Source organism: Solanum verrucosum, unplaced genomic scaffold (assembly GCF_900185275.1).
Source record: "Solanum verrucosum unplaced genomic scaffold, falcon-dt-bn FXZP01000165.1, whole genome shotgun sequence".
In the NCBI taxonomy this organism is placed as follows: Eukaryota; Viridiplantae; Streptophyta; class Magnoliopsida; order Solanales; family Solanaceae; genus Solanum; species Solanum verrucosum.
This window is the reverse complement of record NW_026020340.1, coordinates 133,875-150,566: the sequence shown is the minus strand read 5'-3', so window position 1 is coordinate 150,566 and position 16,692 is coordinate 133,875. Positions and strand designations below refer to the sequence as shown.

At 28.4% G+C, this 16,692-nt stretch overlaps 2 protein-coding genes and 1 pseudogene across 2 annotated transcripts; 1 reads left to right on the top strand and 2 right to left on the bottom strand.

Moving 5' to 3' along the window:
* Positions 1–854: 854 nt before the first annotated feature.
* LOC125836955 (beta-D-glucosyl crocetin beta-1,6-glucosyltransferase-like) lies at positions 855–3,293 on the bottom strand. Its single transcript, XM_049516099.1, has 3 exons — positions 3,240–3,293; positions 3,058–3,167; positions 855–1,614 (listed from the first exon to the last, which is right to left on the bottom strand). The coding sequence occupies exons 1-3, from the start codon at positions 3,291–3,293 to the stop codon at positions 855–857; spliced, it is 924 nt and encodes a 307-aa protein (XP_049372056.1).
* Positions 3,294–3,583: 290 nt separating this feature from the next.
* LOC125837083 (beta-D-glucosyl crocetin beta-1,6-glucosyltransferase-like) lies at positions 3,584–4,979 on the bottom strand. The gene has a single exon (XM_049516231.1). It carries the CDS (start codon positions 4,955–4,957, stop codon positions 3,623–3,625), a length of 1,335 nt encoding a protein of 444 aa, XP_049372188.1. The 5' UTR covers positions 4,958–4,979; the 3' UTR covers positions 3,584–3,622.
* An 8,592-nt stretch (positions 4,980–13,571) lies between these two features.
* Positions 13,572–14,903, top strand: LOC125837086 (beta-D-glucosyl crocetin beta-1,6-glucosyltransferase-like; annotated as a pseudogene).
* The last annotated feature ends 1,789 nt before the right edge of the window (positions 14,904–16,692 follow it).

The window sequence follows — 16,692 nt, the reverse complement described above, 5'->3', positions numbered from 1 at the left end:
CAAAATGAATTCTGTAAAAGCAAATTAGTGTATTCTATAACTTTGGTATTAGAGGGGAAGAAAAGGTCAGACTCTATGAAATTGACTAAAATAAATATGAAAGAAAAAGGCAATGATGCAACAAAAAAATAAAGCAAAACCTATGGAAGTAGAAAATAATTATCATCCATATTTTCTTTTCTAATTTTAAGGAGAAACTTTAGTTGGTAGTAAGAGGAGAGAAAATACTACTCTCCTTGTTCCAACTTTATATGACTTACTTTCTTTTTAATCAGTCCCAAAAAGAATGACACATTTTCATATTAAATAACAATTGAACTTTAAAATAGACATTTTACCCTTAATGAATGATTCACTGTCACACAAATATCTATTACTCATTTTAGACCATAAATTTAAAAAAATCTTCCTTTCTTTCTTCAACTTTGAGTCAAATCAATCTAACTCATATAAAATGAGACACAGGAGTTACATTTTATTCGCTACAAGAGAAAAATGATATGGACTTGAGAATTTATATCGAAAGCTAAAGAAATAATGGTCAAACATATATCTGAACTTCGCAGTTTCACATTCTAACTATTACATGTTCTCTTATCCTATCTGAACTATTGTCGACTGTTCTATTTTTCTATCTGAATTATCACCATATATATGTTAAAACACATCTAGTTGAGTAGATGATTATGAACAACTGAGAGTTGACTTAATCAACTTGAAATGCGTTTTAATACATAGATACTGATAATTCGAATTATTTGAGAATCTTATTATTTTTCTCAATATATTTTGAAGACAAACAAAAGCACCTCACATACAATATTATTTTGTTAATTGAATTACAACAAACCACATTATTTGCACTTATTACTATTCCTACAAAGTTGAATTAGCTCCTGAACAGCAGCATCCATCTCTTCACCTCTTACAGATTTCAAATTCTTGCTGATATCTCTCACTTTAGCCCTCAAATTTTCCCTTGTTTCCCCTGATATGACACCTTTAAGAATTTCCGCGATTTCTCCTCTGTGAATTTTGCCATCATCATCTCTTACAATCTCCACTGCGACTCCTAATTCTACAATCAACCTCGCATTCATTGGTTGTTCAAGATGCATAGGCATGGCAATTATAGGAACCCCAAAATCTATACTTTCCATTACTGAATTCCAACCACAATGACTTATAAATCCTCCAGTACTCGGATGATTTAGAATTCTTGGTTGTGGTGCAAATTTGTCCAAAACTCTTCCTCTTTCTCCAATTCTTTCAAGAAAACCTTTTGGCAATGCATCGTCAAGATTTCGCTCTTCCCCTTTCGAAAATCTTACAACCCATATAAAATTAACATTACTTAACTCCAACCCGAAAGCTACTTCTTCCATATCTTCTTTTGACAAGAAATACTCACTCCCAAAGGAGACAAAAACAGTTGAATTCTCATCTTTTGTTCCTAGCCATTCCATGAGCTCCTTGTCGTCCGCGTTGTTAGTGATTGGATCTTGGACTGGTGGACCAACAGGAACAACCTTCCAATTGATCAATTCAGTGCAATGATCTATGTATTTTGCCTCTATAGTTCTAGAGGTACTTATCAGCATGATTTGAATATTTCTAAGAAATGATCATTATCAACAAATTAGAGATATTATCAAAGAAAACAAAGTCATAAAGCTTCGACATTCATGATCATTTTGAAATATGTACATAGTGATATCTGCAAGATTCCTATACAGCTGTACTTTAAAATGTAACGATGAGTAGAAAAAAATCAAGAGAAGTTATATATAACACAAATACAATTTAAGAAATTAATTGAACCAAATTTTCTATGCTTACCTCCTAGAGATAGCTAAATAAGAAGACGATAAATATTGCTACACTATTGAGTACTACTGAGATACCAAAATCTTGAGAAACTATATATGACAACAATATTTGTAGCATTCCAAACAATATTATCTTATTCTTTCATTCATGTGAAAAGCACAATAATTTATTTTAGAAATAATAACTAAATGACTCATATTAAACATGACAGGCTGAATTTTTGTTACATACCAGGTAAGTTTATACCTACGATATATTATATTGTTTCATCCAAATAATGAGAATTAGTTATATGCTACATGTCCATTTATATAAGATAAATTTAATTTATCAAGTAGAAAATTCAGCATTAATTTATGTTAATTATGATGTAAGGAAATCAAAAATTTTGCAACAATGTTTATTGTTGCTATTACTTGGCATTTAAGATAATTTATGAATATAATTCATTGAACTTTTTTTATAGTTTTGCGCGTTAGGAGTACCTGAAGAGATTGATTTAAATATTGAGAAACTTTTGATTTTCTTCTATCATTTAATAATACAAATATTCATTGTATTTATATTAATTCATGTCACAAGTTGTGTTTTAACTTCCGAAAACTTAAAGTAATATTACGGAGTTTTCCATTTTAGAATATTATTATTATTATTATTATTATTATTATTATTATGTATTTATATTTTTGTCCATAAATATGTATTAGAATAGTGTTTAATAGAATATGATAATATTTACTAATAATTAATGTGTATTTACATTTTTTTTCATCAATATTATGATATTATAAGGACATTTCATATTTATTCCATACATTGATCTCTGTGGACACAGATTAACATTCCATGCATTGATCTCTGTGGTTCGTTATGACTTCTAAAACGTGCAGGGTATTTGCAAGCAAAATTTGTGATCGGCCTTCCATTAGTAATTGCATTTCTGGTGTACAAATTCAAAAGGAGGCATTTGTCAATGTACGATACGATTGAAGGCTTTTTGCAAACACAAAACAATTTCATGTCTATAAGATATAATTACTCCAACATAAAGAGAATGACAAGAGGATTCAAAGAGAAATTAGGCGAGGGAGGTTACGGAACTGTGTACAAAGGAAAGCTTCAAAGTGGAAGAGATGCAGCAATGAAGATGTTGCACAAACTTAAATATTTGGCTGTAAATAGTTGTTTACATAATCATTGCTGCCTGTAGACACCACAAAAATTGACCGAGACAAATAACTCGAAAATTCCTCAGGATCATCAAATTTTCTGGGCAATTCTCGCTCTACCGTTCTCTCGAATAAATCAACTTGCTCTGAAAAATGCAGGCACTTCCCCTACCAAAAAAAAACACAAGAAATTTTTGTTTGGAGAATTTCGTGCATCCATCAGATCATGGGAAGTTCTACGACATTTTCATCTGATTCAATAGCTTTGTTAGATAATCCCGTTGAGGCAGACATTTATGCTAATTGATTATAGTTAATGTAATGATTATGTGAAATAAACATAGCCAACCCAACAATGTTTGGGACAAAGAATCGCGTTGTTATTGTTGTACTAGTTATATATTATAGACATAATACAAAAAAATGCCCTTTAATTTGCCCTCAACTTACATTTATGCGTAGAAACTTAAACATGTATAAAGTTGAACAAATAGCCACACACATCCTACTTGGCATCCTACATGGTATTCTATGTTTTTCTCATTATTTCAACCTCAATATATTTTGAAGACAAACAAAAACACCTTACATACAATATTATGTTGTTAATTGAATCATAAGATTCACTTATTACTATTCCTACAAAGTTGAATTAGCTCTTGAGCAGCAGCATCCATCTCTTCATCTCTTATAGATTTTAAATTCTTGCTTATATCTCTCACTTTAGCCCTCAAATTTTCCCCTGTTTTCCCTGTTATGACACCTTTAAGAGTTTCCGCGATTTCTCCTCTGTGAATTTTCCCATCATCATCTCTAACAATCTCCACCGCAACTCCCAATTCTACGATCAACCTAGCAACCATTGGTTGATCAAGATGCATAGGCATGGCGATTATAGGAACCCCAAAATCTATACTTTCCATTGCTGAATTCCAACCACAATGACTTATAAATCCTCCCGTACTCGGATGATTTAGAATTCTTGGTTGTGGTGCAAATTTGTCCAAAACTCTTCCCCTTTCTCCAATTCTTTCAAGAAAACCTTTTGGTAATGCATCTTCAAGAATTTGCTCTTCCCCTTTCGGAAATCTTGCAACCCATATGAAATTAACATTACTTAACTCCAACCCGAAAGCTACTTCTTCCATATCTTCTTTTGACAAGAAATACTCACTCCCAAAGGAGACAAAAACAGTTGAATTCTCATCTTTTGTTCCTAGCCAATCGATGAGCTCCATATCATCCGCGTCATTAGTGATTGGATCTTGGACTGGTGGACCAACTGGAACAACTTTCCAATTGCTCAATTCAAGGCAATAATCAATATATTTGGCTTCTATAGTTGTAGAAGTACTCATCAACATGATTTGCATATTTCCATCAACTAGAAGATCCCCATCATCAGGTTCTTTCGATTTATTAGATTTCGCTACCATTTCACTCAATCTTACTTGCTCAATTTTCCTGAGATAAATAGCAGGGAAAGGGAATTCAACCTCTGGTTTCCTCAGTATGTTGAAAAAATACGAAAACACAGATGCACCCGAAGTTATAAGCTTAACTGCTGGAATGTTCTGTTCATTCGCGACACGTTCAGCCCATTGCTGCAATACGTCATAAATCACCAAATCAGGTTTCAGATTTTCCAAGATTTTTGAAAAGTTTGGTTTGGACATTTTCAGGGCTTTTTGAAGGATGTGATTGAGATTGGGTGGGAGACCATTGGTAGTATGGTAATGAGGAGGAAGGTCAGGTAATTCTGGTAAGTGAAGTTCGATAAGCTGAATCGAATCAGCATACTTTTCAGGGATTTTCTTGATGGTGGATTTGAGATTTATCGGAGTTGAAATGAAGTAAATCAAGAATCCTCTGTCCGCGAGTTTCCTAGCTACGTTTAGAAATGGAGATATGTGTCCATAAGCCAAAAATGGGAACATCAATACCTTTAAAGTAGCCATTGTATTCTTAATTCTTGTTTTTCTATAGAGGGAAAGAAGGATGAAAGAGAAGCTCTTTGTGGAGTTGATGACATTGGCTACCTTTATTTATTAAACGAAAATGTGATAAAGAGTTGACTATATGTACCAATAAAGTTTAAATCTAAGATATGACGAAAGAATAGTTACCAGAAGTAATTGGTAGCCATCTTTTATTTATAGAATAATTGGATGTAGACTTCTGGCCAAATTTAATGCAAAGTGATGACTTGTGTGATTGTTTGTTTTAAATATTAAAGTAGAAAATTTAGGCACATTTAAAGAAGGTGACTTTATAGGTAATATAAAAACTTTTACTAGTGCGTAGAGAGATTATCTATAAGACTATAATTAAGTAGATTAAAAGAATAGTTAATGATCGAAAAATATTTGAATTAGAGGTTTTTTAAGTCAATATCATACCTTAGTTATCAAATGTTTCATTTATTTTTTGCATCTTAACTATCATCATCAATGTATTAAAACACATCTTAAGTACTATTAGTTATTCATTTTTACTATTTGGATTAATCACTATCTTTTGAATAGCAAAAGGGAACAATGGATAGTTGATGTGTATCTTTTTAGTACATGAATAATGATAGTTTATATTTAGAAAAAAGAAAATAGCTGATATTAAGAATGTAAAATGTGCGAAAAAAAGTGATAGTTCAAGTGTGTTTTTTATCATTATCTCTAAAAAGAACTATTTTTAGGTAAATTTGTAAAAAAAAATCTAGTATGTATATTTTTAGTTTTTTAAAAAAAAAAAATTGTGTCAATACAAATTATATCACATGATACGAATAAAGTACGTAAAGAGTACATTGTAAATAGAATTATTGGGTGCTCAACTTGGTTGTGATACGAATAAAGTACGTAAAGAGTACATTGTAAATAGAATTATTGGGTGCTCAACTTGGTTGTGAGCTAGTTGAGTACATATTGTATATTATTTCATGGCTTTATTTATAGGAAAAATTGTGCATTATAGCAAATTATTAATTCAAAATAAATGATATAGCTACAGTTTTATTTAATTCTAATTTGTAGTAAACACTTTGTCATTCTCACCTCTCTTCCCTGAATCTCGCTCGCCACTCTCAATTTTCTCCCTTGCCTCTCTCATTTTTATACAAACACAATTGTATAAAGCAAGAGAGACCGTATATACAAATACAAATCTCTCCTTCCTATACACTTATAATTATACTATAATACAAATCTTCCTCTGCTCAGTTCTCTTTTGTCTTTCTCTCTCTCTCGCTTTATACAAACATAAATTATACAAATACAATGTACAATTTGTGTTAAATAAAGCGAGATAGAGAGAGATTTGATATACAAATATAAATGTTTTAACTCGATTCAATTGTATATTAACTCGATTTTATTTTATACAAATTCAAATTTTATGCAGATATACAAATACAATCATTGATACATATACATAGTAGTTACATATATATAATTATCTAACCGATATACATATACAATTCATCTCTCTCGCTTGCATCTCTCCTAATCTAGCTCTCCACTCTAACCTAACACACAGAGCATATTCATATAAAAACAAAATTTTCTTAGACATAGACATCCGATTTATACAAATTGCCACGATTTTATACAAATCAGATATCTGTGATCTATACAAATCAGATGCTCCATAGCAAATATAAGCACAAATATCAAAACTGTAGCTATAAAGCACTAATATGATTTTTATGTTTATTATTCCTAAAATTTACTCATATATATAACGAATTTATTTAGTATTAACGTGTCGTCATTGATTACGCACACATATTAAATTAGTCATAAAATACTTTATTATTAAGAAAAAGACAAAAAGGTTGTGTCAACCTTATCTCTGGGGAATGACTTTTATTTTCAGAAGATTAAAAAATGGGTTGCGTGATCAATGAGATCATTTGGCGAGGTGCACTCCTTAGCATGGGGATTAGGGATCTTTCTAGAAATAAAAACTTCGAGTATGTAAATTATTTTTTTTGGTCTAGTTTGGTAGATAGTAAAAGATATAATTGAAAATTTATTATCTTATATATTATTTCGAATCTTATGATTCTACCTTTAATTAAAAAAAAATTGAAAACTAGATCGTTTTATGCTGCATTTTTTGTATTCAGTTTCTGAAATTCATGACCCGAATATCTCAACAATACTGTGATATGCCCTATTTATAATAAAATACTTTTTCAACTTTTATTTGTGTTTTTCTTGCACTTTCTTGAAGAAAGTAAATATAATTAAGAAAAATCTTTTTGGTCAGAAAATTTGGCCAGAATTTGACCAGAATGGTATCTTACCTATGTTATTTTACCCTTTTGAATACCCTTTTAACTTTAATATCTTTTAATTAAAAGATAGAAAAAAAATCAATATATTTTTAAATAAAAAAATATTATAGATTTTTAAAATTTCTTGCCAAATTACTATATATTAGAAGAGTTTAGGATTTACTATCATTGTTCCAATAAAATCATTACAAATGTCCAATACTTACTATATAAAATATATAAGTGGGTCCCACCATAATAATAATAATAATAATTGTTGTTATTATTATTATTATTATTATTATTATTATTATTATTATTATTATTATATGTGTTTTTTCAGAAAACGTGGGTAGTTTTTTCTATGAGGAGTATTTTTTATTTTTTGAAAGAAAAAACAGATTTTTTATTTAGTCACCCCCCCCCCCCACACCCAAAAAAAAAGGAATAACACACGCTATACGTTTTAGAATTGTTTTCAAAGGACGTGGGTTGTCATTATTTTTATAAAAACTTTTTTTTTAATCAATTTTTAATTATCTATATTTAATTATTTAAAAAAAAACTCAAAATTCAAGAATGTAACTATTCGTTTTAACGTTGTTATCTTCTAAAATAGTAACTTCTTTTCTTTATTTAAAAACAAATTATTATATTTGATTAGTTGATAATTTAAAATTTAAAAATTAGCAATTAATTGTGGCACTGACACGTAGGCGCTGTCACCTCTCCTATATTAGAAGAGTCTAGGATTTACTATCATTATTCCAATAAAATCATTACAAATGTCCAATACTTACTATGTAAAATATATAAGTGGCCCCCACCACCTTCCACTTAAATACTACATATTATATATTATTAATTACTATACTATAAATCACTACTAATATCCAATATATTTATCAAACTATATAAATGGGCCCCATCACCTTCCACTTAAATACTACATATTATATATTAATTACTATACTATAAATGACTTAAATACTCCATATTATCTATTACAATAATTAACAATTATTTGACACTTTAAATTCTATCAATGCCATATAAATTAGGATAAAAAACCTAACATATAATATTTAAATATATTTAAAACTAATAACTAATATTATACATTACAATAATTAACAACTTAATTATTTAAAACTTATATAAAAAATTTAATTGACTCTCTAAATTCTATTGGTACCGCATAAAATGCATTATATAATAAACATATATTGTTTGAAATTGACGAAAAAGAAACAATAAATTACAATAATTAATAAAAAAAATAGTCCACTCCAAAAAATCTATCAATTAACAACATACATTGTTTGAAATTGACGAAAAAGAAACTATAAATTACAATATTTAACAAAATAAATCTCTCGACTCCAACAAATCTATCAATTAATGCCACATAAATTGGGACATGGCAAATAACATATATTATTAAAAAATTAGGTTCAAAATGTACTACAAAATACAATAATTAACAACTTAATATATTAAAGAGCTATAAAAAAAGGGTTAATATTTGAAATTCTGCATCTGCCACATACGTTAGAACAAAGATAGTAATAAATATTATTTTCAAAATTATGTTAAAAAAGTACTACAAATCACAATAGCTAACAATTTAAAATATTTTTAAAATCATATAAAAATTTCAATAACTTCTCAAATTCCATAATATGACATAAATTTAAAAAAAAAGTGTTATAAATCATAATAAATAGTACAATATTTAAACTACTTTAAAAGCATTATAAATTGTAATAAATAATACAACAATTTAAATTACTTAAAATTTAACGACTTAAATTTTATTTTAAAATGTATTAAAAATTTGGTTAACTGTCAAAACTTTACATGTGCCACATAAATTGGGACATGGACAGTCACACATATTTTTTTTTAAAAATTACATTAAAAGTATTCTATCAATTAACAACATATATTGTTTGAAATTGACGAAAAAGAAACTATAAATTACAATAATTAACAAAATAAATCTCTCAACTCCAACAAATCTATCACTATATTATAGAAGAGTCTAGGAATGACTACCAATGGTCCAATAAGATCACTACTAATGTCCAATATATTTATAAAATATATAAATGGGCCTCATCACCTTCCACTTAAATACTACATATTATATATTATTAATTACTATACTATAAATCACAACTAATATCCAATATATTTTTCAAACTATATAAGTGGGTCCCACCACCTTCCACTTAAATACTACATATTATATATTAATTACTATACTATAAATGACTTAAATACTCCATATTATCTATTAGAATAATTAACAATTATTTAACACTTTAAATTCTATCAATGCCATATAAATTAGGATAAAAAACCTAACATATAATATTTAAATATATTTAAAAATAATATAAGTAATATTATACATTACAATAATTAACAGCTTAATTATTTAAAACTTATATAAAAAATTTAATTGACTCTCTAAATTCTATTGGTACAGCATAAAATGGATTATATAATAAACATATATTGTTTGAAATTGACGAAAAAGAAACAATAAATTACAATAATTAATAAAAAAAATAGTTCACTCCAAAAAATCTATCAATTAACAACATATATTGTTTGAAATTGATGAAAAAGAAACAATAAATTACAATAATTAACAAAATAACGTTTTCGATATACAAACTTCAACGGCTGCAGGAAAATCTCTCGACTCCAACAAATCTATCAATTAATGCCACATAAATTGGGACATGGCAAATAACATATATTATTAAAAATTAGGTTCAAAATGTACTAAAAAATACAATAATTAACAACTTAATATATTAAAGAGACATATAAAAAAGGGTTAATATTTGAAATTTTGCATCTGCCACATAAATTAGAACAAAGAGAGTAATAAATATTATTTTCAAAATTATGTAAAAAAAAAGGTACTGCAAATCACAATAGCTAACAATTTAAAATATTTTTAAAATCATATAAAAATTTCAATAACTTCTCAAATTCCATAATATAACACTTAAATACTACATATTATATATTAATTACTATACTATAAATGACTTAAATACTCCATATTATCTATTAGAATAATTAACAATTATTTGACACTTTAAATTCTATCAATGCCATATAAATTAGGATAAAAAACCTAACATATAATATTTAAATATATTTAAAAATAATATAAGTAATACTATACATTACAATAATTAATAGCTTAATTATTTAAAACTTATATAAAAAATTTAATTGACTCTCTAAATTATATTGGTACCACATAAAATGGATTAGATGATAAACATATATTGTTTGAAATTGACGAAAAAGAAACAATAAATTACAATAATTAATAAGAAAAATAGTCGACGAAATTGACGAAAAACAAATTATAAATTACAATAATTAACAAAATAAATCTCTCGACTCCAACAAATCTATCAATTAATGCCACATAAATTGGGACATGGCAAATAACATATATTATTAAAAAATTAGGTTAAAAATGTACTATAAAATACAATAATTAACAACTTAATATATTAAAGAGACATATAAAAAAAGGTTAATATTTGAAATTCTGCATCTGCCACATAAATTAGAAGAAATAGAGTAATAAATATTATTTTCAAAATTATGTTAAAAAAAAAGTACTACAAATCACAATAGCTAACAATTTAAAATATTTTTAAAATCATATAAAAATTTCAATAACTTCTCAAATTCCATAATATGACATAAATTTTTAAAAAAAAGTGTTATAAATCATAATAAATAGTACAATATTTCAACTACTTTAAAAGTCTTATAAATTGTAATAAATAATACAACAATTTAAATTACTTAAAATTTAACGGCTTAAAAATATTTTTTAAAATGTATTAAAATTTTGGTTAATTGTCAAAACTTTACATGTGCCACATAAATTGGGACATGGACAGTCACACATATTTTTTTAAAAAAATTACATTGAAAGTATTCTATCAATTAACAACATATATTGTTTGAAATTGATGGAAAAAAAAACTATAAATTACAATAATTAACAAAATAAATCTCTCGACTCCAACAAATCTATCAATTAATGCCACATAAATTTGGACATGGCAAATAACATATATTATTAAAAAATTAGGTTAAAAATGTACTATAAAATACAATAATTAACAACTTAATATATTAAAGAGACATATAAAAAATGGTTAATATTTGAAATTGTGCGTATGCCACATAAATTAGAACAAACAAAGTAATAAATATTATTTTCAAAATTTTGTTAAAAAAAAGTACTACAAATCACAATAGCTAAAAATTTAAAATATTTTTAAAATCATATAAAAATTTCAATAATTTCTCAAATTTCATAATATGACATAAATTAAAATTAAAAAGATATATATATTGGGCCCCGTGCTGGCACGGGGTCCTATATCTAGTTGTATCAGAAATGCAAAGTTAAGATGTTTAGGTTGTAGCAACTATTAACAAGAGATATAATAGCCCTTGCACTATTTTGGCAAAAATTTAACTGCCAAGCAAGTGTGGTCCTTCTTTTGCCATAATTTTGATACTAATATTAATTAATAATTATGGTGATATTAATAAGTTCCTAACCTCTTGGTTTGGCTGAATAACTCCAAAAAAAGAACAAAGGTTGGTGTAAGGCCAGATTTGATAATATCCACATGTTTGTGAGAGTGATTGTTAGTGTAACATTTTAACAAGTATCAAGGATAAAATTTGCAACAGTTTAGACGCTAATTAATTTTATCTCAAAAGGTTTTTAAGTTATAATAATTTTGGATTTTTTTAAAATTCACGTATACATTGCTTTTTCGCCCGATACATAACAAATGATACATAAGTTATGTATCAGATATATAAGTTATGTATCATATACATAATTATAAACCAGATTCATACTGATTTAAATTTGAAATAATTGAAATTATGGATCAACAATAACATTTATACCAAATACATTGTACACAAATAAAGTTAGGCTTCCTATTATAAGATAGGAGCAGCCAATAATATTATTTCTTTTTCAACTTTAAACTTGGTGTGGACACAAATTTAACCTCGTTTGCTATATATATATTTTTCAGGGATGGCAGTTGGGGTAGGGCACACCCTTAATAGGGCAGGGCGGGGCAGGTAAAGATTATTTATTTAAAATATATAACGGGGCAGGGCGGGTAAGAGGTTGTTTTTCGATTTTCTCGCGAATACAAAAGTGTAGAGGTATTTCTGAAATTTGGCAAGCCAAAATAGTAGCTTTTGGAATATATTCCAATGCAACAAGTATCAAAGTCACTACGCTATGAAACTGTTTGGTATGTTTTGAATTATGAATCTATTTTGATATACTGTACTCTTTTGTATTTGTGAGAAAATCGAAAAACAACCCGTTACCCTCATTTTCGCGCATTAGACTAGTGTATCTCGAGCATCATATTAATGTATCTCGCACATCAGATTAGCGTATCTCGCGCATTTGGTACAATTTATGTAGCAGTGTTTGTACACCACAAGTCCCATTTCTAAATAAGAAAGAGTAATAATAAATATTTGAATAAGCGCTAAACAACGAGGAGTGGGACCCACCTTCGGATCGGATTTCGATGAATTTTAATTTTTTTCGCTCTAGATTAAATTTATGTTTTTTTTAATTTAATTTTGGACACTGAAAATATTTTTTCTGTATTAATTACTGTTCTGAGAATATTATTTCTGTATTAAAATCCTACTTTCAAAGTGAAATTAGGTATTGCTGTTGATTTTCTCCTTGATTTGTTCTTGGAAAAATGAAAAAAATGTACTAAATTATTCTATAGATATATAAGTGTATCTAAAATAAGATCTAAACACTTTATGCCCACGACCCTCTATGTACTACATAGCTTGTAAACCGCAGTAAATCGACAAGCTCTATGCAATAGGCTCGACACGGAAGACATTGAGTGGGATCAATCCCATGTCATTCATGTGGTGCAGTCTGTAGATGACCACCCTGTAAATCAACTGAGTCATCCCGAAAGGACTAGTTGTGAAACTTTGTGTTTTACGAATATGTAGTTCCATAAATAATATTGATGTATTTTACAAAGCATTTCTTGTTTCTCTTATTGTAAAAATCAACAACATATATACATTGAAATCTCAGGAAACTTATTTTTGTCCTTAATATTGTTTTCTCTTAGTTATTTCTAATAAAGCCTCTCATTTTTCTTCCTTCTTTCACTCTCAAAAAAAAAAAAAACATGAATTTTTGTTTTAGGAAAAAAGTTTACATGGCTACACAAGTACCACCAAAGCATCGTAATGCTTTGAGGGTACTTATGTTTCCGTGGTTAGCTTATGGACACATCTCTCCATTCCTCGACTTAGCTAATAAACTCGCGGACAGAGGATTCTCTGTCCGCGTTTGTTCTACAATTATAAGTCGAGAAACTATAAATAAACAAATCCCTGAAAAATACTCTGCTTCAATTAAGATGGTTGAGCTTTGTTTACCAAAATTACCTAAACTTACGACGAATGAAATCCCAGTCGATACGGATCACATTGTTCTAAAAACACTCAAATTGTCCAAATCCAACTTCGCGAAAATCTTGAAAAATCTGAAACCTGATTTGGTTATTTACGACTTATTATTGCAATGGGCTGAAGGCGTAGCGAAAGAACAGGGGATTCCAGCAATGAAATTCGTAGTTATGGGTGCAGCGGTGTTTTCATACTTTTATAATTCGATAAGAAAACCCGAGGTTGAATTCCCTTTTCAGGATATTTATCCTGGAAAAATGGAGCTGATGAAACTGAATGAATTGATTGCGAAATCTTCTAGAGAGGAAGAACATGATGATGTTGATGATCCTTTTGCTGAAGGAAATATACAAATTATGTTGATGAGTACCTCTAGAACTATAGAGGGTAAATATATTGATTATTTCACTAAATTGAGTAATTGGAAAGTTATTCCTTTTGGTCTACCAATTGAAAATCGCAAACTAATGACGTGGATAACGCAGAGGTTATTGATTGGCTAGGAACAAGAGATGAGAATTCAACTATTTTTGTGTCATTTGGGAATGAGTATTTCTTGTCAAAAGAAGAAATGGAGGAATTAGCTTTTGGGTTGGAGTTAAGTAATGTTAATTTCATATGGGTTGTAAGATTTCCAGAAAGGAAAAAGCGAAATCTTGAAGATGTATTGCCAAAAGGTTTTCTTGAAAGAATTGGAGAAAGGGGAAGAGTTTTGGACAAATGTGTGTTACAATCAAGAATTTTGAATCATTCAAGTATTGGTGGATTTATAAGTCCTTGTGGTTGGCATAATGTAATTGAATGTTTAGATTTTGGGGTTCCTATAATAGCAATGCCTATACATCTTGATCAACCTATGAATGCTAGGTTGATGGTAGAATTGGGAGTCGCGGTGGAGATTGTTAGAGATGATGATGGGAAAATTTATAGAGAAGAAATCGCGGAAACTCTTAAAGGTGTCGTAACAAGGGGGAATTTTGAGGGCAAAAGTTAGAGATGTCAGCAAAAATTTGAAATCTATAGGAAATGAAGAGATATATGGAGCTGCTAATGAGCTAATTCAACTTTGTAAGAAGTAGTAATAAGATGAGATTGATGTGGTAGAATTGTTTATTTTTATCACTTATATATGTATTCAAACACACATTGACATTGAGTTTTTTTTTCGGTTTTCCATCCAGTGTCAGATATCCACATCGGATCCCGATTAAATTCGGATTCCTAACAAAGGCGACTCCATACCCAAGGGTATTCGAACCCGAGACCTCTTGGTTAAGGATGGAGGAGTACTTACCACTCCACCACAACTCTTGTTGGTATTGACATTGAGTTTACTTACATGTACTTGTTATCGATTGAGAAAAAATATTTAGCCAACTCTGCATTGAGAAATTAACATAAATAATTGTTTACCTAAGAACAAATTAAAATAGACAATAAACGTATACGTATATTATATTAGATTGAAGTTGTAAATATTCTACGTGACATGTTTAAAACTATAAAATTATATGATATTTTGATACATTGTACACATCTTTAATATAAAACCACAAATCCAAAAAAAATAAATTACTTTCTTAAATTTCTTGTCCAGACAAACTAAGAAATATCTTTCGATATTTAGTAACAATCTTTCTTGAATAACACATGCACGCGTGCACACACACAATAACCATGATGACTCAAACACTTCTTTTCTTAAATGACCTTATAGAGCGCAAATACAAATCAATGGATATTTTCAATATAAATATCAAACACATAATGAAAATACAAATCAAATATTTTCAATACAAATATCAAACACACAATGAAAACCCAAAGAAAAACAATAAAGTAGACAATATCACAAGCATATGACCAACAAAAAAAAAAAGGTACATGAATTAAAATAAATCAAAATGAATTCATGTTGTTGTTGGAAATCTTTTGTTGTTGCAAAGTGCAACCAACTCCTCCACCACTCCATCTATCTCTTCATCCCCTTTCATCTTCAGAGAGATAATCCATATATTTCACTTCAAAATCCTTCACTAGTATAATGTCACGCGCGCGATTGCCTAATGGCCTCCATGAATGCGTCTTTCATATTAACTTTTGAGTTTTCCATTGCAAGCTTTCGCATTTGAAGCATCTCATGTTGATGCATGTAAATTTCAGGAAGATTTGGTAAAGATGGAATTTAAGTTCAACAAATTCTATTGATTGAGAATATTTTTTTGTGACATTTTTCTTGATGGAACTTAGGTTTATTGGAGTGGAACATAAGTAAATATGGAAATTTTATTTGTGAGTTTTTTGGCTAGTTCTAAAAATGGACTTACGTGACCATGGTAACATAACTACATTAATGGTGTTTTTATTCTCCTCCATATATTATCAATTTATGTTTCTATGATATGTATGGTTTTATGGATTGGTGAGTGAAAATATCTATATGATGGTAATCTATTTATAGTGTATTATTGCTTATTCTTAATTGTGAGCATGACTAACATGGTGTATATTATAACATGGTGTCCTAGATTATAATAAATATATAAAGTATAAGAAATAATTGAGTTGAGCCGCGTTTGTAAATATAAAAATACGTTTAAATAAAAACAGTAAAGTAAGAAATAATTGAGTTCAGTAAAGTATAAGAAATAATTGAGTTGAGCCGCGTTTGTAAATATAGGTTGTAAAATCCTACTCAGTACTCCCTCTTCCTACTCCGTTATCTTGTTTGTAGTGATTTGCTACTAAATCTATGTAATTTCTCCCAAAATTACTTTTTTTTTTTTTTTTTTTTTTTACTCTGTTCATCTCTTTTCCTTAACCCATGTTCTTAGCACATGCTTCTTTAACCACACCCTGGGTCACAGT